The sequence below is a fragment of the Perca flavescens genome, chromosome 8 (genome assembly GCF_004354835.1).
Source record: "Perca flavescens isolate YP-PL-M2 chromosome 8, PFLA_1.0, whole genome shotgun sequence".
In the NCBI taxonomy this organism is placed as follows: domain Eukaryota; kingdom Metazoa; phylum Chordata; class Actinopteri; order Perciformes; family Percidae; genus Perca; species Perca flavescens.
Window position 1 is genome coordinate 28,011,515 of NC_041338.1, and position 21,556 is coordinate 28,033,070.

General features: G+C 40.9%; 1 protein-coding gene across 1 annotated transcript in view; it reads right to left on the bottom strand.

The window, feature by feature from the left end:
• The window catches only part of banp (BTG3 associated nuclear protein), a 50,078-nt gene extending 32,208 nt beyond the window's left edge, over positions 1–17,870 (bottom strand). The window contains exons 1-10 of the mRNA XM_028585612.1: positions 17,595–17,870; positions 15,720–15,798; positions 14,529–14,632; positions 14,210–14,409; positions 12,951–13,040; positions 12,537–12,709; positions 11,121–11,360; positions 9,311–9,469; positions 3,696–3,817; positions 1,852–1,923 (exon numbers count right to left, since the gene is read on the bottom strand). Coding sequence (XP_028441413.1) covers positions 1,852–1,923; positions 3,696–3,817; positions 9,311–9,469; positions 11,121–11,360; positions 12,537–12,709; positions 12,951–13,040; positions 14,210–14,409; positions 14,529–14,632; positions 15,720–15,789 — 1,230 coding nt within the window. The 5' untranslated portion in view covers positions 15,790–15,798; positions 17,595–17,870. The remainder of the gene's footprint in view (positions 1–1,851; positions 1,924–3,695; positions 3,818–9,310; positions 9,470–11,120; positions 11,361–12,536; positions 12,710–12,950; positions 13,041–14,209; positions 14,410–14,528; positions 14,633–15,719; positions 15,799–17,594) is intronic.
• Between the last annotated feature and the right edge of the window lie 3,686 nt (positions 17,871–21,556).

Below are 21,556 nucleotides of genomic sequence, written 5' to 3' on the forward strand. Positions count from 1 at the left end.
CCACATATTGCATCAGTGGTAACTTTTGTAAAGATGTTCTGCAATGTTTATATATCCACCTGCTTTTGCACCTAAATTTACAACCCCATGCAAAAGCAGGCGGATATATAAACATTACAGAACATCTGCTTTTGCTAAAATGTAATAATGACTTAAATGTTTTCAGGTATAAGTGGGGTGCATTATGCTTCATTGGGATGGCTATTTGTATGGGCAATCAGAAACATACAGGGTTCAAAAGACACAAATGTTTAGTGACTCTTACCAAACCTATTTGACAGATGAAAAACAATACTTTGCTCTATTAAATGGCCCTTCATTTCTTTAGTAGTAGACTAGCTAATAGTCTCCAAAATGTGAGCTGTGCAAGCACAAATGTCATCAATCATTGGGATATAATGGGGGTGGCTAAACATTTAAATAGGAGCTGAAAGGGGATCAATCCTAATTTTCTGAAGAAGCACTTTGCAAGAGAGCCTCATCAAAAGGAAACTGTAGCTCTGTGGAGTAATGCCTTGGACAGCAGTTCTTGTTATTGACCAAAATAATGTATAGGAAACTTAGCTATTTATTTTTGCACAATTGTAATGTCATCATGCAAAATGATATATCTTCAAGCATCCCTTTGTTCGGAATTTGTTTATTACTGTTCTCAACAAAAAAAGCTTAATGAATGATTCAGTTAAGGCAAATGTATCAATTCCACCGTTTATAAGCTAAATAAAAACAAATGTCTATGTTAGAGATGCACAGATTACAACTTTCTAGGCCGATTTCCAATTTTCATTGAGTTAGGCCAGCCGATACAGATTTTAGCCGATTCCGTTTTTTTCTAACCACTTTACAGCACACGCAAATATTTATTTTCTATCTTTTCTTTAATAGAACATTTTGCACAGAACATAGAAACATTTTTAACAGATAATGGATCACTATAAAATAGAACTATATAAATTACTCCTGGTGTGGGAAATTCACACACATCTAAAGTGCAACGTTAGAACCATTTCCTTCTTTTCACAATATCCAACAAAAACAAATTTAGTTTTTTGGTGTTGTCTCTCCACGCCCTACTTTTTCCTTGCAGGTGTTACATATTGCAAACTTGTTATCTTCTGCACACACGCTGAAGAATTTCCAAAGAGCTGACATGTTGCAGGTTAATTCACGAGGTTCCCTTCATGTGCGAGAATAGCGCGGACACGCACTTCACATCGCGAGCGGTTACGCGCGACACACAGCGGAAAAGTTGAGAAAAAGAGACTGTGCTGTCACGTCCATGTGTGCCTGCGTCCTTGAGAACTGTAACTCGTATAACTTATGTTGTTAGTTAATTGTAGCATTGACCGGCATGAAATGGATGCATGGATGATGGATGCCGGTCGCCGGTCATGGCCGAGCATGGGAAAACCGGCCAATTCCGGTCAACGCTGAATCTCTAGTCTCTGTGTCTGTAAAGTCATGTAGAAATTGCAGAGGGCAACCCGGGGTGCATTTGCTGACTCAACATGCTCACACAGATATAATTGAGTATTTCAAATAGCCAGGCAAATAATGCAAGTCATCAGCTTGCCCGAAGTCGACCAAATTACAAACCAGACTTCCAACACAACATACTGACATTCCCACACTAAAGTAGACAAAAGTATTTTTCTTCCCAGTAAACCACTTCTTTCTCAAGCATGAGTTCCCTGAAACCCTTACATGCACTATTATACTGGAGACTAATATTTGCTAAGAAATGTAATACACAAGGAAAAATGACTTAAGAAAAGAAGTGGCTAATTGTTTCCCTTTTCTCATTCTCATTCTCATTCTCACACACACACACACACACACACACACACTTGCCTCACTGTCCTGTGTGATCTGCACCTCCTCTCCTTGTGGCACCTGGGCAATGTGCAGCTGACCCTGTGGAATCTGAGAGATACAGATGAAGGATGAGAGACAGCTGAAGCAGGAAAAATTACACAAATATGACCAAGAAATCAAATTTACATATAATTCTCTGCCATTTTAAATTGTGATGAAAGGATAGCTTCAGAAATGTATATAAATAGTCAGACACCCATGTTGACATTGAAACAGGTTTTGCTTGTTTTAATCATTCCTCCTCTTTATACTGGCCATTAAGAAATCCATTTCTAAGGTGTGTCTAATATTAGGGATGTGGATCAAAATCCAGTCCTTGCTTTGTGCAAAAATGTATTATATGAAGCTTCAGTAGTCTCAAGTTAAAAAATCAAGTGGCTCACACTTACATTAAACTCAGAGAAAGGGTGGGACAGGAAAGGATCTCTTAATGCCAGTATGAAGTGGAGCAATGACCACAGCAAGCAAAACCTGTTTCAATGTTCATATGGGCATAAGACCATTGTTTTAAGAGAAACTTGAAACATTGTGAATCTATCCTTTAAGCTTTATTTTAGCTGCAATGTACAGAATGTGGTTAAAAATAATTAAATAGCAGCCCTTGTGTGGTGCGTGTAATCCAGCTACACATTTTGTTTGTTATTATCAGACATTGTTTGCGGCACTGAATCAAAGCCAGTAAGTATACTTCATTTCCTCTGCCGTATTAGCAGCACTCATACAATTTAAGATCAGCTGCACCCTTTATACTCTGCAGTGCCCGGGAGGGTAAAAACTGCACACTGAGCTCCTGAAAATCATTCTCTCTCAGCCTTCCACCTTCTCCCCAACTTCTCTTCGTGCCTGTCCGCCCTCCATCTTTGATGCCTGTTCCTTCCTTTCTCAGGTGAGTCACTTATCAGTACCTCCAAAACCACGCATCACGTAGCAACCTATTAACGGCAGATATACCCAACACTGTAAATTATGAGCTAGCTTTGTAGTACTGTCATTACACAGAGTGGGTGTATATCATGTAGTTTAATCACGTTTTTCGTTGGTAAGACTGACTTTGTAACCCACACACATGCACTTGTAGCTCTTAGAAAAGGAACTTTCATTTAATTTCCTAATGAAGAAACCCCTCATGACAAACATTGTCTCACAGCTTGTGTGTACAGTATCTGTAAACAAGAACGGGCCAAGTATTGCCTGTAACCTTAATGATAAACCCTGACCTAATACAGGGCACGTTATCAATTTGATCAATTCCACAGACAGTGTAACTTCAAAACTCTGCTGCTATCTTTAAGATCTCCAACAGGCAATAGAGTTTAATCGACTGACCGGCTCCTCATTTGTTAAAATTAGGTATTTGGGGTGATTTCAGGGCACAATGAAGACAAGATATGAGAGGTCCGGTCACTTCCTCCTTGTCAGCCCACCCATAACGCTGTAGCGGGCCTGACTGTGACCTTTGGCCACAGCAGCTGTAAGGTCATCCAATCCCTGAGCATGGACAACGCCTTCGTTGACATGAGCTGCACTATACTATACTGCTGTATGTGTCACTGTGGTGGGTGGAAAGAGCTGTCCCCCTGCACTACAAAGCCTTCTCTATGGGGCCCTCATATGACAGCAGTGAGAGAAAATAAATATCAGAATAAAAGGAGCTAATTGTAAGATACACATCTGATAAATATTGGGAGGAAGGAGGATAAAGACTCATACTGTAAGAGAGCACTTTGTTGTGTGTTTGCCAATCAATCAATCAATCAATAAATAAATAAAAGTTTGCTTAATTCAGAGAAAGATTGATGGATGAAAATCCTGACACTCACCACCTGAACTTGTCCATCCTCGCCAATACGGTGGAACTGGACTTGTTGATTGGCCAGTGTGTAGTGCAAGGTCTGCTGGGTGGCAGTCTCAATGTGGCCCGTTTCTTCTCCCACGCCTCCCTCTGGTTAGGAGGACAAAACGTATGGTCATTGGTGTGTACAGTAGAGTCCGGATCGGGCCAAATTTTTCTGTCCAAGTCCGGCCCGCGTCTGACAGTTAAAATCTAATTTTTGTCTTCATACTGACACATGTACGCACATCAGCGCACACGGGGCAACAAGCGCACGTTAATAAGGTGTTATAAATTTAAAATGTTCAAAACCTTTCCTGCTTGCTTCTTTTCTGACAGTGATCAGAAAACCAGGGGAGATTCGTTACCTCCAGGGCCGACGTTATAACATGAATACCGTCAATACCTGGTTAAAATCCAGTTTCCGGTGAGCAAATGAATGAACTTGGCTTTCAGTCTGGGGTTTATTTCGGACTCCGCACACACTGTGTACAAAACTTAAATTTATTGCACCCAACTCTGCTCCAGTTGCATACAAGACGTCTGCTTCCTCTTTCTCTATCTCTCTTCTGCCCACTTATCACACACACACAGACACCTCTCTTAAAGGAGCCGCAGCACCACTTTACAACAAATGCCTTATCGTGCTGATGTGACCGAGCCCGACCATAATTTCTAAATATCTGTGTATGCCTTAGTGTACAGTGGAAGTAAGTCAGGAATACAGTGCAAATGATTCAAGCGCACATAAGAAAAAAGGATGAGGTCTCTAAGACACAGACACACAAACCAACACACACACATTAGCAGAGGCCTTAGCAACCTCTTGTATAAAAAAAAAAAAACCTGGCTAATGTCCAGGCCATCTGCCTGATGATGCAGTGTTTATACTTTATCAACCGCCTAAAAACACAATGAGGACTCTCTAGCTAGCCATCCAAACACACTCATGGTCTAACAGCCAAACACAAACTCCAGGCCTCAGTCTAAACACCCGCTATCACACCAGCAGTCTGAAACCCCTGCATGGACTCGTCACATTAACCATTGCAGCTCTAACCACAAGACATTAAGACACCATGTCAGCAATCAAAGGCAGAGAGCACTCAGTGACAGCAGAGTAGGGCTGGGCGATATGGATCTAAGATGATATCTACTTTCATATCACAATATAGATATAATATCGATATATTGCCCAGCTCTACAGCAGAGTCTGCATCAAATGCCACAAAATAAACAAACTCACACCTTCTCTAGTAGGATGTCAAAATGTGCAGCAATAAAAAGACCATTTGGGAGAAGTGAGGACTAAAAGGATTTAAGGGCCTATCTTGTAACAGACTTTACAGTATTTAACAGCAGAGATGTTCACAAGTCATTTTTTGGAAGTCCAAGTCAAGTCTCAAGTATTTCAGGGGCAGGTCAAAGTCAAGTCTCAAGTCTCTGGCCATCTCATCATGTTAAATCTTATGAATTCAAAGCATGTCCTGTAGCTACCATCCAGACAGTACAGTATCAAATTCAGTTGTAGGATAACTTTAGTGTTATAACTCAGTGTTAGTCCAAATTACGCACAATAAGCAGTTTGAACTTACTGATGTAATGCCATTTATTTTCTAAGTGTTAGTAGGCTCAGTGAAACTGAGTCCAGTGCGAGGGCGATCCGACTCAGAGGAGGAGAGGTTAGTGAGGCCAGCGTCTCCACGGCAGGTGACGGTGCGCACGGATCCGCTGCGCCACGCATGGATGAAATAACGAAATCGGAAATAGGACTACACTAACAGAAATATGTGCAGAATTAAGACAGTCAAGACGGCCCAGTGTTTGGTGGACCGGGTACACCTTGTACACTTAATAGCCTACAAATCATCCACGGGATCAATTACGCATCACATGAGTTTGCCCCCCCGACACGTTTTGAGATGCCTGATGAAGTCCGACGTTGTTGATCCGGCATGATTTATCTTGGTGCCACACACCTTTGCATGTAGCTGTTCGCTTACTGCCACCGTTTACCAAGTTATTGAAAGCAAAACTAATGACAAAAGGCACAACTCCGGGAGGGACTTGGTGTCGCTATCGTCAGTGCATGTTTTGATATGTGAGTCATACGTTTCCCCAACGTATACGCGCCAATAAAAGAAAATAGAAATGCATGAATGAATTCAGATTTAAAACGCAATAATTGCATGAAAACTGGTTGTTGAGTCAAGTCAAGTCTGAAGTCAGCTGTTTGTGCGACTTAAGTGCAACTCGAGTCCAAGCCTCAGACTCGAGTCCCCATCTCTGGGCAACAGTGCTGAGAAATGCAGTCTACTACTACAATTACTTTTTTGAGCATGAAGAAAAAAAAAAAAAAAAAGTGTCTTTAAATGATATAAAGAAATTCCGTACATATCACATACACTTCAAAATTTCTGTTTTGTGTTATGCTGCTTTGAAAAGTAAGGCTGTCTCCCATCTTTCGTTGTTACTGCTATGTGCTGTACTATGTAAATAATCCTCGGGGCTTTTGTTTGCCAGATGAGGAAGCAAGAGCCAGGTGGCTTGTGAAAACTACAGCTTTGGTTTGAGCTCTCATTGCTGGTTTACTGATAAATAATGGTTTTAAAAGCAGAAGAATTCCCTCTACCCGATCCATTAACATGTAATCTGATTAGGGAAGGAAATATCGTTTGGTGTGTGTCTTTGCATGTTTGTGCATGCACAATCTGAACTAGTATTTGTGTTGTACACTCTGGGGTGTGTGGCCTGAAAAGGAAGGGCCTGACAATCCACCCCTAGTGTGTGCTCACAGGATATTTGGGTTTCCCCTGCAGTCTTACTTTTCCCTGGTCAGAGGTGAGAGGTGATGGCTCACAGGGAGAGAAGGACAGCAGGCATTGTGTGCAGATTACAACCATCTGCAGCAATACACACTGTATCTGAATTTGGGTTCAGGTCTTAAAATAGCTTTCATATGGCTGATGAAATAAGACCTGTATGAGTTTATTGTGTGTGACTGTCATTTTCCTGCATACATGCATACAAAGTAATAAAACAGGCATTGAGAGAAAAAGGGAACTTTGAATCCTTTGTCTTTTGGTGCAAAACAGCCAATGAATGAGAAAATGGCGCATGTAATTATGTAACGTGGTAGTTCCCTCGTCATGCCAAAACTAGTCTATATCCACGACCTTCCACTTCTAGGATTGCTCCGTTGCCGCCAGAAATTCCGCCGTATGTCCTTCTTTTCAGCTTTCACTATCAAGATGATAAAGAGGCCGATTTAACTGCAATCCTCCTCCAAGAAAACCAGTTCAAATTCACAGATCAAAGTTGAAAAAAATCGGAAATCTTTTTATTTCTTTCAATTTAAAAAAAGGAAAAAATTGCAGATTTTCAACCTTATTTCTATTTATCTGCTTTAGAGAAATAACTACAGAGTGCACAAACTTCCTTGTTCTCTTCTCTTGTATTGCAAACTAGCTACATTTCCATTACCGAAAATATGCAGAGGATGATATGGACGAGGAGTTTTTACAGTGCACATTTTACAGGCTTACTCGGCTATTAAGCCGTATTCAGCCAGTGGCAGGGAGCCTCCAGAACCTGAGCTGCCGCTTGGTGAAAGGGACTAACTTGAATTTAGGTGTAGGAATTTAGATGTTGAATTTAGGTGTATATGGTTGTATTTTTTTGTTTAGGTGTACGAATATTGTGAGTTTATTTTGTTTTCTAAAAAGCTAAGAGAGCTTAGCAACTCACTGCTCACTCGCAATGCATCCTGGTACATGTAGGCAAGGCTGCCACATCTCTGCAAGCAGGAGACTTTGCTTTCTCAGTCAATATTGCACGCACTGCGGAATTTTTGATTTGGACATCCACATTAAAAAAGGTGGCAAATGTTCCCTTTAAGTTAATGAGTTCCATAACTACGAACTAACTAACGTAATATGCCGCTCCACTGAAAGCAATACAAAACCAGCGATGGCGTCACTGGGCCGTAACCAAAAGAAACAGCAGCAGATGTCTCTTTTTTGGGGTGTGTAGTTGATTCTCACAACTGTGCACCTTGTTGGATTAGGAAACAGCCGCAAAAACATAGCAACGTTATCAGCTGATAAAGACTTGGAGCCAGGTAGGGATTCATTTTCTCAAACAATAGAGATAAATGGTAATGTGCTCACTCCGAAAGCATTTCAACAAGAAAAGTGTCAGAAGGTTTTAGAGTAACTGGATATGTTAATGTTGACTTAAATAGGATTTCTGAATGTGATCCAATGCTTAACTTGTTAAAATTCTCTCCAGTCGTATACATGCTTCTTTGACATATTAGTATGTGGTTTGTTCTCTGTTAAGTTGTATATGATATGTTTGGAAACAGAAAGAATGGTACAAAGTAAATAACCAAATGTAAATGTTCTGGTAAGTACCGTAGAACAAGGGAGGGCTCTTAGATTAGAGAAATATACATGATTTTCTTTATGGATTCAATCCTCTTTTTCGTTGTCTCTCTGACACTGTTGCTGTGTCTCTCTTTCATTGTGTCACTCTGTCGTTCCACCTGGCTGTCACATAAAATATAGGTGGTATTTTTACAATGTCTGAATCTTAAAGCAGATTCAGTAGTTTAAAGACAATCAGTTGTCCTTAGTATGCATATTAATATAGAAAAGTTGACAAATAATTAACTTCAGCCCTTACTGTTTAGGGGTACTAAAAGGAACACGCCGACTTATTGGGAATTTAGCTTATTCACCGTAACCCCCAGAGTAAGACAAGTCGACACATACCCTTCTCATCTCCGTGCGTGCTGTAACGCTGTCTGACGGTTCCAGCATTAGCTTAGCCCAGCACAGATCCTGCAGGTAACTGGTTCCAACTAGCCTACTGCTCCGAATTGTGACAAAAGTGACAAAATAACGCCAACCTGTTCCTATTTACATGTTGTGATTTGTAGAGTCACAGTGTGTACAAAAAACAACGTAACATGAGACACAGCCATCTTCTAACCGTGAACAAACCAGGAACTATATTCTCAGACAGGCTTGTTGCGAGCATATCACTCCGCCCAAGTACTATATTCTTCCGCCTGAGAATATAGTTCCCAGTTTGTTTACAGTTAGAAGACGGCTGTGTCTCATGTTACGTTGTTTTTTGTACACGCTATGACTCTATAAATCACAACATGTAAATAGGAACATGTTGGCGTTATTTTGTCACTTATTCGGAGCAGTAGGATTGCTGGAACCATTCACCTGCTGGTTCTGTGCTGGCCTGATGCCGCTGGAGCCGTCAGACAGCGTTACAGCACGCACGCAGATGAGAAGGGTATGTATAGACTTGTCTAACTCTGGGGGTTACGGTGAATAAGCTAAATTCCCAATAAGTCGGTGTGTTCCTTTAAGGTGTGAATATGAATATGAAGATGCTATTATGTATTTTCTTGAGATATTGACTTCTTTAATGTGTCTACATATAAACACACACACACACACACACACACACACACAGACAGACACACACACACACCATCCTATATAGCATGTGCCATCATAATGATGCACAGAAAGTTATACAAATACATGCTTTACAGCCCGCTGATAATAATCTATTCTTTACCTCCCGATGTACTCCGAGGTGTGCGTTTGGAGAAGCTCTTGACAGCCAGACTCTGGCCACGCTGCTTGCGTCTCCAGGCGGTGCGACACTTTGAGTCGATGCTTTGCTTGATGCGATACCAGTCTGACTCAGTGATGCCAAATTTGTGAAACAAGTGGCCTGTGGGGACACGGAGAGTTCAAAGGTCATCCAAAATATTGTTGGCTTGGTTGTATCATGTCTCAAAATTGATCTGTCCCAGCCCAAGCTATTTTCTTTTCTGTGTCCTTTTGCCCTGGAAATGCTCCCTCCATTAATTTGCCTTTTCCTTTCAGTTTCAATAGTGCAGGAAACTAAATAGTCTGCTTTGATGTCCCTGCCATCACCTAATTAATATACATTGATATTGTCATCATAACTGTAGATGAGATGTCTTACATAAGCTTTTAATATAAGTACACAACTGTTGGATACAATGAATGAGGACACTGCCTAAGACTGCAATAGAATATATGCTTGCCATAAATAAGCTGATGGGCTAGGCCTATATAATAGGTCGGGAGGTGTTTGTAACAGGGCTACTTCATCTTCAATCACGTTTATGAAAACCAAAGGAAACAATTTTCCTGATTCTGTTTACTTTTGCACACTTACCCTTCGAGAAGCAGTGTTAACGCAGGCCTGTGACTGTCCCTCATCCCTTCCTCAGTAGAGATATGAGCAGGGGAAACTGGATGTAGCTGTATTTAGTGGCTGCCAACCTCACTGTTATAGACTGTTTAAAGGGGGTGGGCCGCCTGACAGCTCATTTCTACCAAATTAACGGATTAAAGGTAGAAAATGAGACAGAGGGGGAGCTGAGGGGCATCTGTGGACAGTGGGATAGCATTGTATGGCAGCCCTTTCACACCTGATGGGTCCTGTACAGACAGGCAAGGCTCTTTCTCCTGCATTCCTTTTTCCTTTTTTTCCAAAGCAGGCAGAATGAGTCACCCAAAAGTCACCTGACCCGGCTCCAGCCTATGCATACCTCTATGTCAGGCCAAATCTGCATGTACAGTAATTACACCCACCCATACTGCTGATAGGAAATACAGGTAACTAAGTATACAAGCACTCATGCATGCCATGGGGGATATTTACTAAAACCTCCTGCAGGGGGCACAGTCTGCACCCTAAATGAAAGGCTAAAGCTAACAGGGCCCCTTTTTACACACCAATATGAAATCAATATAGTACATAGCCACAGGACCTTCATAAATATCTGTCTGTCTACCATCATAGCCCTGACTCTGCTTCATCAGGAATCAAAGAGTTCACTGAATTGAGGGTGACTCCGTTAGGATTTTTCTACCAGACATGTGCTTGTCATTTACAGTCTGGTATGTTATAAAATGTGTTGCACATTAATGCGTGTGTGCACTGATGAATACGTGTTGTTGTAACCCGCCTTGGGAATACAGACTGCAGTCTATTTCTGTGTTCAAATCGGTGCCGCTTTGTAATGGAACGAAGATGAAATGTGGGAAGGTCCCACAGAGTTCATTTATTGCTGTAAGGGCGCAAGGATTTAAACCCCACCGAGTGAGATTTATTAGTATAAATAAACTATGCAGAAATCATGTAATAATCATGAGATAAAGAGTGGTTGCTGGATACCGCTTTGACAGTTACTAGTGGGTCATTTTGCCAATCAGATAATGGTAACTATAAAGATGCTCTTCTTTTGTAAACTGGCCTGTCATGGAATAATGTTTACCACCAGGTCTACCTCCACTTTGTCATGACAAAGTGAAGCATGTGGCAGGAAATTGATGGCAGGAGGACTCACAGCGAATGCCATAGATCATGAGCGGGTCCAGCTGCTTCTTGCCATGTTTGCCCTGGCCAGAGAGGTTTGACATGGCCTGGACCTCCCGATGGAACAGGTAGTCCAACAGCGTCAGAGCCATTTTCTCTGCGGTGCGGCAGTTTGTGGTGATATGGAGCATGTCAGCTGGAGACACTGGGCAACGAACTCGCATCTCTGGGTTGTTCTCATCTCCCAACCAGGTGCCCTCTGGGTAATCATCTACAGTAAACAGGAGAACAATTCAAACCCAGTTACATGGCTCTCTTTCATCAAACATGTTAAAAATACTGAGATTTGGGGCAGTATGTAACTCTACCTAGTTTTCCTTCACAGGTTGACAAATACCACACTGGCAGATAGCCACTGAGATACTTCATGTAATACAATAGCACACCCATGTGGCAGTGAATGAGAAGTAGGTGAAGGCAAAACTTATGTTATTGATGATATTAAAAAGCTGAATATGTGGTCCGGCTGTTTGCTCTCAGCATATGTTAGCTGTTAAATTCACCACACAAACAAACACAAAAACAAAGCATGAGACACCCTGTTCTGAACACCACATGGTACCATCCAGCTAATGCTGACTAACGAGTTTTTATCATGGTAACCCACAGCAGCAAATAAATGAATAATAGTTTGGTTTGAAGATAATCAAGAACGTTCCAAGTCCACCGAAAATAGCCAAACCAACAATCGCAGCAAATAGCAACACAGTAACAACAATGTGGACTTTATTTAGGTTTTGCGCATTTATAATTGAACAATTCTGTCTGGCACAGCAAAAAACGCTAAGCAAAGCCACTGAAAACATATAAGACCAATCAGAGCATTTATCAATACAGGTTGAGACAGAACCACAGGGACATGAATATGACGCATGAGCAGTTTTCTTTTCCTTTAATATGGAAACCATCTGAAAGCGTCACGTTAGCCATGTTAAAGAAGTACAATCTTAACAAAACAATCAAAAGCAATTATTTGCAGCAGCTGTGGCTCCTAAATCAGACCAGTGTCCAGACCAGCACCTGCTATCGTGTGTAAATGGGTGAATGAAAGGCAAATTTGGCACTTTGGATAAAAGCACTAGGCCTATATACTGTATATACAGCCATTTATCATTTGAAAGACTAAAGGAAGGTTACAGGTGTAAGGCTTAGATTTCCTTTGCCTTACTGGAGAAATGTGGCCCAAAGGTAAAGCTGTTGCTCAACCAATGATTGTACTATTCAAGATTTGCCCCAATGATTGGCTTGCAAGTAAATGCAGAGAATACTGACAAGTGTAATGGTGTATATGAAAGAACACAATTTAAAATCAGTGAGGCAGTCCTTAAAAATACGACCTTGTAGTCCACGGACTACAAGGGAACAAGAACAATGTGTGAAGTCATACCTTCTGAATTGAGTGTGATGAGTGTGACATTTTGGCCATTTTGCGCGTTGCTGGAATGGCCACCATTAGAAACAGTGTCGCTGGCCTCGGAGCCGCTGTCTTGTTCTTCCTGACTCTCCTCAGGGGCCGGCACCTTTACCAGGATTGTGTTCTGACGCTTCCTGGTCATCGTGCTGAAAAGAAACACAAATGTGTAATCAGTAGGTCTAACACACAGACAGATCATGGCAGCGGCCACCATGTGTGAGGAATACAGATTCAATTGTCTGGACTGAAAACTGGGGCAAGGTACAATTGATTATTGTTTTCCAATAACGACCCCACCATTGTTCATGAGGCGCTGTGTTGGGAAGGATTTGCACAATTATGACCTCTGTCTCCACTAGGCATATAGTGTGAATTTGAGCCACTCACTTGCTGAGCAGATTCTCCAGAGGGGAGTCTTCTTGGCTAGTGCCCTTCGGGAGTTCACTGCTCACTATCACATTTGTTTGTGGAACAACACTGAAGGAGAAGTTCAAAACACAGTGGTTAACTGGCACATGTATGCAGGATTTGCAGTAGAGATGCACCGATTGACCGGGTGGTGACCGACAGCTACAGTTTATCGGAAAATAGCGTTGGGCACACGGACTTTGATGAATTTACTGTTTATCAGACCCCAGATGAGACAAAAAGCTAACGTTAGCGAACGCTGTGGTCCCTCTGCCTCTGACGCCCCGCTGGCCGCTGTATTAAAACGTTACTGTTTAAAACGCTTTCCAGGTTAGTGGGGATGCATACCGCTCAAAACGTAGTAATCTTCCCTCAGCGTTTAGTTTTCTTGCTAAACTGTGTGTAAAATGAGCAGTGACGTTAAATGATCCGTTTCAGGTAACGGCACTCTAGGGTACCGTCTAATTGCTGGATTGTTCCGATATAACCGTCGGTAGCTAACGTTAGCAGATAAGCCTGTTGACAGCAACGGTAGTGTTCATATTTATTCACAATGACACATATAACAAACTTGTTTTCAGATAACGTTACTGTTTCAAACAGGCCCGTGTGTGTATATAAATAAATAAATAAATAAATCTTTAAACTGCAAGGCTATATTTATTTTTATTTGTTATTTATATATTATTTTATTGCCATTACCCGTTTTCCCTGTTTTCATACATACAAGTTTAATTTTTCTAAATATATCAAATTTTTTTAGTTGGATATTGGATGTGAAAAGAAGGAAATGATTCTTCCATAACATTGCACTTTAGATGTGTGTGAATTTCCCACACCAGGAGTAATTTATATAGTTCTATTTTATAGCGATCGATTATCTATTCAAAAAAATGTTATGTTCTATGCAAAATGTAAAATGTTCTATAAAAGAAAACATAGAAAATAAATGTTTGTGTGTGCTGTAAAATGGTTAGAAAAAAATTTAATCGGAATCAGCTAAAATCGGTATCGGCTGGTCAAACTCAATGAAAAATCGTATTTTGCCCTAGAAAATTGTAATCGGTGCATCTCTACTTTGCAGTCTAAAATAAGTTTAGGTACTGTGGTTCTGCTGGCTCCTGTAATCACAATAGAGCTTTGTAAAATGACTGAAAGGACAATTGCACTCCAAAACTGAATGAAGACAATGTCTAATTGGTCAAACATGCACTAGTGTGCAAATACTTTTATCTTACCATCGCACTTTGTTCCAAGTTTGAGTGGCGCCCTGAGGAGACCCCGCAACCATAGGAACCTGGATAGGACTCTTTGCACATGGCACCATGCTGTCCAGTTTGCATCCAAGGGCTTTGCATGTAGCATCCAGGGAACGTAACTTTGATTCAATTCCCTCCAGTCGCTGGCTGATTGACGCGGTGAATGAGACCAACAGGTTCTGAAAAAACAAATTGTAAAACGTGGTGTGTGTAATTTAACTAACAAATCCTATCCTCATATTTTGAAAGTATAAAACCATATGAGCTTTGGACAGCGCCCATTATTCAGAGCTGGTACCTTAATAAAGGATATGTCTTGGTTGTTATTCTCCTGGCTGTTGCTTAATTTCATCTTTTTCTTCTGAGGCCTTTCTTCATCGTCTTCATGATTGTCCAGCATGTCTGGCATGAATCAAATATACATGTAGAGACACCCTTAAAACTACACATCAGCCTTCTAAGTCAGATTTCAAAACGGGGTGCCCAGATTGAAGCTGTACTCCTGCACCAATCAAACCCAGGGGTATTGAGTATCTGATCACACCAAGTGCCAAACCCATTTACAGCGTTTATTGTTCAAGTTTTAAATAATGAAGTCGTACAGCACACACTTACCCTAAAGTAAGCTGACATTAAAGTGCCCATATTATGAAAAAAAATCTTTGGGGTGTTATTTTGTGTCTCTGGTGCTTCCACACGCATACAAACTTGGGGGAAAAAAAACATCCATTCTGTTTTGAGTGAGATACGGGTTTCTGAATGTCTTCTGCCTTCAGACTCCGGGTGAGCTGGTCAAAATCTGCAGGGCTTTCTACGTCAGTAGCCGAGACGAGGTGGCTGACTGTAGCATGCTAGATGCTAGCTCGTTCTCAATGGCAAAACACTGCTACAATCTGCTAGTTTACCATAATCTACAAAAGAACTACTTCCATGTCCCTGTTCTGCAGGTATTCCACGCAAAGTTGGAAGTGCGCCCTCGTTTAGAAGAAGTCTCCCGGCTAATCCTGCCTTGTACTACTGAAGTTGTAGAAACAAAGAGCTATCTGATGTGATCCTTACCTAGCTACTGCGCATGTGCGACTACCAACAAAGATGGAACAGAAGTGTGATGCCTCACTCTGTAACTAAAACAGAGACCTGAACACACAGGGTGAAAAGAGGATCTGCAGCAATGTGCGGTACAACAAAAATATGGTGTTTTTTTTTTTTTTTATTAAACCATGTAAACCTATTCTGGTACAACCTCAAAATACAATTATGAACCTGAAATGAGCATAATATGGGCACTTTTTACAATTTATATTATTAATAATATATTTATTAATTAGTAAAATTGTTACTAATTAAATGTCCATGTTTGATAGTGTTGCACTTGCCTAATATGGAACCTAACAATATCTGGTCAAGGGGACAGAGAATGTAAATATCCAGCAATTCAATATACACTAGAATAGATTCAAGTTTTCATATTGTTTCACAAGGATTTTACCTGTTTGGTCATCCTGGTTAAAGTCCTCCACTGTTATTTGCACAATTTCATCCAACTCTTGTTCAGACATTGTTCACAACTGAAATAAGATAATATGAAAACTTACAAGACAGCAAAATATTTCTCTACCGACATGCTACTATAAGGCAGAATATATTTCTGCTGTGTCTGTTGCTGCCTCTGCAGAATGGAAAATTTGACTAGTTTGTCATCTGAAGTAATCTCAAACTCCATAAACTGCATTTCACTTGTTTGTACAATTCACAGAGGTTTAAGAAAGTGTTTCTTAAGTTGCAGGAATAAGATGTTATTTCATATTAAAATCAGTAACTAGTAACAAATACAAGATATAACTATATTATTCAAAAAAGTCTTTAATGGCATGTACAAGTGGTTGCATACAAACAAGCTTTGAAGGTCTTTCACAAAAAGTTGAATAGTCACTATCACTCTCATATTATTACGACTTTTAAAAACATATTTAACAATTATTTCCTTATACTGACCATCTCCTTTCCTATGCTGACCATCTGTCTGTCAAGTCGATATAAAGTTTGCATGCAATATGTAGGCTAATGCCAAATATTGTCAAGCCTCTTTGCTGTGTTATGTTTTAGTCATGTTCACTGCTATTCATTGGTTGCATTATTTTATTTGCCTGCTTAACATGTTTGTTCATTTTTATTACTTAGTTAAGATCATACAATTGCTATTTTGTGTACTAACATAGTAAGTAATAAATTAGTAATTTTTAAGTTCTGTGCATCACTCCATCAAACAAAGTTAAATTATTTTGTAATTACTATGATTTTGAGATGTATCTGAGCTTACATCTGAGTACATTTGCCTCTTATGACATAAAAGCATTCGAGTTTAAGTGCAAAAATGTACACCCACGTTTTTTCTTTAAGTTTAAGTTCTTTGGATGCATTTTTAACTATCAATCACTTAGCTAAACTCTGACTCAAACAGGATTGTATTCATTGTATATTTGCACAGAGGCGTATCTCCTCAGAAAGGAGAGAACCAGATCCAGACACAAGTCGGAGAGAGAGGATAGTTATCCAGAGACATGATATGCCCACCTCCTGGGTCAATTCCTCTTCACATTAATGGCCAAATACATTGCAATAATATTGAAAGGCATGTCATTGTGAATGAGAACTGACTTAAAACTGCAAAACCGGCCAGCATTATTAACGTTAACTGATATTAGTTTGAATTCCGTTAGTGCTGGTAGTTTGAGGGGATCGAGATAGCGAACATTACAGCTGCAGGCAAAAGAAAGCCAGCTAACATTAGCTACATATCGGGCACACTGGCAAAGTCTTGCCAGCCCGATTAAGTTGACTACGTTTAGATTGCTACATTAACGCAAGGGCTAGCATTAGCTAGCTAGCTAGGTTAACTGGGCGGGGGTCTGTTGTTGACGACGTGAAGTAGCTAGCTAGCTAAGTTATGGGTAACGTTAAAATAAAACAAAACGATGTAACCTTAATACAATTGCATTGTATGTATCCTAGCCAACGTTATTACTAACGTTACTGCAATTCAAATTGCAAAACATTATATTTGGGATTATCGTAAGCTAACTAGCTAGCTTGTTTAGATACTAACCAATGTAAGCTAAATTAGCACAGCTACAAAATCCGATTTGCAAGCTTGCGTGCTAACGTTAAAGACGAAGCAGCGTAAATGAGTCGGTGTCTACGCTAGCATGGTGTTAGCATGCTAGTTAGGCCCAAAGGCCGCCAAAATGTAATGCAGCAATCGTGATTGTTTAAAGAAAGTACAATAAATATGATTTTTAAATCATCTTCTTCTCCCCACTGCTGGCACGCAGCACATGTACCGTGTAAGATTGGGTTATATTACCGTGTGAATGATGAATTCTCGTGTTGTTTGTAGAGATTCCGATAACGGCGTCGTTCCTCGCGAGAGATGAGCCTTCGTTTGTTCCTCGCTCATTCAGGGGAACCCAGGCCAGTCGTCGGCAGTCTGCTGTCGCTGCCACCACTGCAGCAACACGCATACTCATCACAAGTTTTTAAAACTACTATAACTATAGTACTTATCCGTTCATTTAACTGAAGGTAAATGTGGCTTTGAGATGGTTAGCTAGCCTTAAAATTTACCAAAAACCTGTAAATTGTCATTTTGGCAACACCCTAATTATCTTTTTATTTTAACAGAAGCAAGCAGTTGTTCGTGTTTGTCACCATATGGGCAGATAGTCCAGGATTACATTTAAATTGGAAACATTTTCAGAGCTATACAAATAAATCAACATGAATATAATGTAATGGAACATAATAGAACACAATAACTTATACATAATAAAATAGAATAGACTAAAATTATTTTAGTGTATAATAGAATAGCCTATGCTGAATAGTGGCTTTGGCCTGGCAGTAGCCTACCACTTGCCAAACTACTGCTGTTGGGTGGCTGGCTTCCTCTTTTTATTTTTATTTTTTTAAGATTATTTTTTGGGGCTTTTCTGCCTTTAACGGACAGGACAGGTGAGAAAGGGGAGAGAGAGGGGGAAGACATGCAGGAAATCGTCACAAGTCAGAGTCAAACCCTGGATATCTGCATCGAGGCATAAAACCTCTAAATATATGTGCGCCTGCTCTACCCACTGACCCAACCCACAGAGTCCCACTCCCTCTGACACTGCATGCTTGCAGGTGATGGTGTCACTCTTTCTTGGGTACCTCCTTTTCTCTTTGCCACTCTGCCCTCCTCCTGTCTTTTCACCTTGTGCTTGGTGTAAGGCACATCTGTCATGGAAGCTCCGGCAGGTCTGGGAAGAACATGGCTCGGGCGATGCAGCTCATTATCTGCCATGGCGCAGAACAGCCATCCTTGCAGATTCCTTTACCTTGTCTGGCAACAGATCTCAGGCCCATGGCCTTTTCTCCCCCTTACTTTTCTTATCCTCTGAGTCACAGAGGCTGGCAAAGCCACCCCAAGCCTAACCCTTCCTCCTAAATTTAGGATATATTCTGGATGTTTGAAAAAAAAACAGTTAACATTAGCTGCATCTGATCTTTAATATTGCTTTTATATTGTATTACTGTCACTGTTATAGTCTAGATCAGAATGCACAGATGGATGGATGCTTGCGTTGTGGAGATGTATGTTAGTGGAAGTAGGGATGGATTGCCCTAATGTGGGACATTTTTTGCTTTTTGGACTTCTGTAGTATATTACAATGTGAAGGCAACACATTAAATCCACACCCAATTCCATTTTGAAACCCTCAGGGGGTGTCCTGATCAAATCAAAAGAGAAAATGCAGATAACACATTCATAAAAGAAATGATACTGATACAGATATCAGTGCTCTTAGTGCCAAACTGTCTGAGAAAATGTGCAGCTTCCTAATGTGGGACAGTCATTTGCCTAATGTGGGACACTGTAAAGTCTACGTTAAAAGGCCTAAACCATGGTGCACCTTCATTCATGAATGATAGTAAAGCTTCCTCAATAAAACAAAGCTATGTTGTTCCTGTTACAAAACCAAGGTTTATGATAAAACATGGACAATTGAGCATCATCAAGCAAATAAAACAATATTTTAAAGGTAAATATTTAAAGGTAAATAGTATATTTAAAGGTAAATATATAAAATGTTGCATAGGCCTATTACAATATATAAAACAACAGCAGATAAAAAATGGCCCGTAGAAGTTAATAAGTTGCTTCATTTCTGGAAAAAGGCAAGATTTGCATGTAAAGGCAATGTCATCATCAATCACCCCATTGTCCTCTGCACAGCTTTCATGAAACCAACAGGAACGCACTGCACAAGAAACCCACTCCTCTGTGGACTTGGGGTCCTTTGAGTCGCCATAAGAATGCTGGCAGATAGCACAAGGATCCTGGTTGACTTGACAGACTTGACTGGTTGTGGCCTGGTTGAGTGTTTTCTTTGCTGTAGGCTTTTGCTTTTTCCCCTTGTTTTTCACCGCTTTTTCTTTAAAGGTCCCATGGCATGAAAATTTCACTTTATGAGTTTTTTTTAACATTAATAGAGTTCCCCCAGCCTGCTGATGGTCCGCCAGTGGCTAGAAATGTCGATAGGTGTAAACCGAGCCCTGGGTATCTTGCTCTGCCTTTGAGAAAATGAAAGCTCAGATGGGCCGATCTGGAATCTTGCTCCTTATGAGGTCATAAGGAGCAAGGTTACCTCCCCTTTCTCTGCTTTGTCCGCCCAGAGAATTTGGCCCACCCATGAGAAAGAGAACAAGCAAAGTGGCAGTTGGTCAAGGCCACACCCCCACCCTCCACCTCCCCCCCCTCTCTCTTCCTCAATAGCATTTAAAGCTACAGACACAGAAATAGCACATATTAAGGAAAGCTCATTGTGGGACTGGCTCTAGTGGCTGTAATTCTGCACCCAGGCTGAATTTCGGGAAAGAGACTTCAGATACAGTATTAGGGGACCACTAAGGCCTATATAAAAGCATCCAAAAAGCAGCATGTCTTAGGACCTTTAATGAAAAAAAAATAGTCGTCACTGGTCAGATCATATGAAGGAGGCTTTGCCCTCTGGCGGCTGGTAGTTGCGTGTTTTCTGACCGGAAGGGCAATCAGTGATTTGAAGGAGACCTCTGGCTGTGTCACCACTTCAACTTCCTGTGCCAGAGGTGGTGGGGTGACAATAATGGTGGACAGATGAAGGTGGTGTGGAGATTGTGGAGGAGGAGAGATTGCCGGCTGAACAGCATCATGCAGAGGGTGGTAAGGAGTGTGCTCTTGAAGATCAAACATTTATTGATGGTAGGAATCATCATCATCCCCGTTATTATCATCACATGGAGGATGTGTGTCGTGTGAGGGGGGAGGCTAAACACACATAAATTAGTTGTTTTTCATCAAATTCAGAAAGTCAGTGTTGTACACATGGGAGGAGTGGCCATCAACAAGGAGCAATAATTCCGTGTTTATCCACCCGTTATCCGACATCCTGAGGAAGGTATTCTCGGGAGCCCCAAAGAGCCAATCTGCCTTCATCCTCTTGCCGTTGAAGATGATCAGGTTTGGCCCATACCCACCACCAGCGTTGATGCTGGAAAGGCAGGTTGAGGTTCCTCCTTTCTCCCCAGCAGTAGTGATCTCAAAACAAGGTGACCCGGCCTCGGAAACCACCCTGGTGGAGAGGAAGTGATCTTGGAGCCCAGTCTCATCACAATTCCAGATATGATCTGGAACATTCTCCAACCCCAGTCTGTCAATTGTGTCCTGATATCTTTTTGAACCACGTATTCACAACAGTGGAGTGCAATCCTTGTTATCCTAATGTGACTATCATCTCCCCCAAGCTCTACCTCATCCTCACTGCTGATGATCGGCTTTCTTCCTATTGTGTGCTCAGAGTGACCATTACCTTGTACCCTGCGCTGGAGACTAGACATGGGTACGTTCCATACCCTAGCCTGCAGTCTCATGTTAGGGACCCCACCATTCTCAATTACCTGCCTGTAGGCCTACTCCTCTATTGCTCCTTTCATCCTGTCCTGCTTCCACTGATTTAATATCCTTTGCCTTTGTAAATATATAGTTTAAATATACACCATGCTATACTATTTTTTAATGAACAATCATTTCATAAACACATTAAGATAAAAAGTAGCATGATTATTTTGATACAAATTAATTTATACTCTTAACACCAATTTGGTCAGAACTGTATGTCACTTCTGTTAGCTTTTAACTGTCTATGGTTTTCACACATGGATGTATTAAGAGAACCATGGATGTATTAAGAGAACAGCAGGTACTTCCTGTTTGATGATTGCCCCGCCCTAATTTATGACTGGACAGTTCAC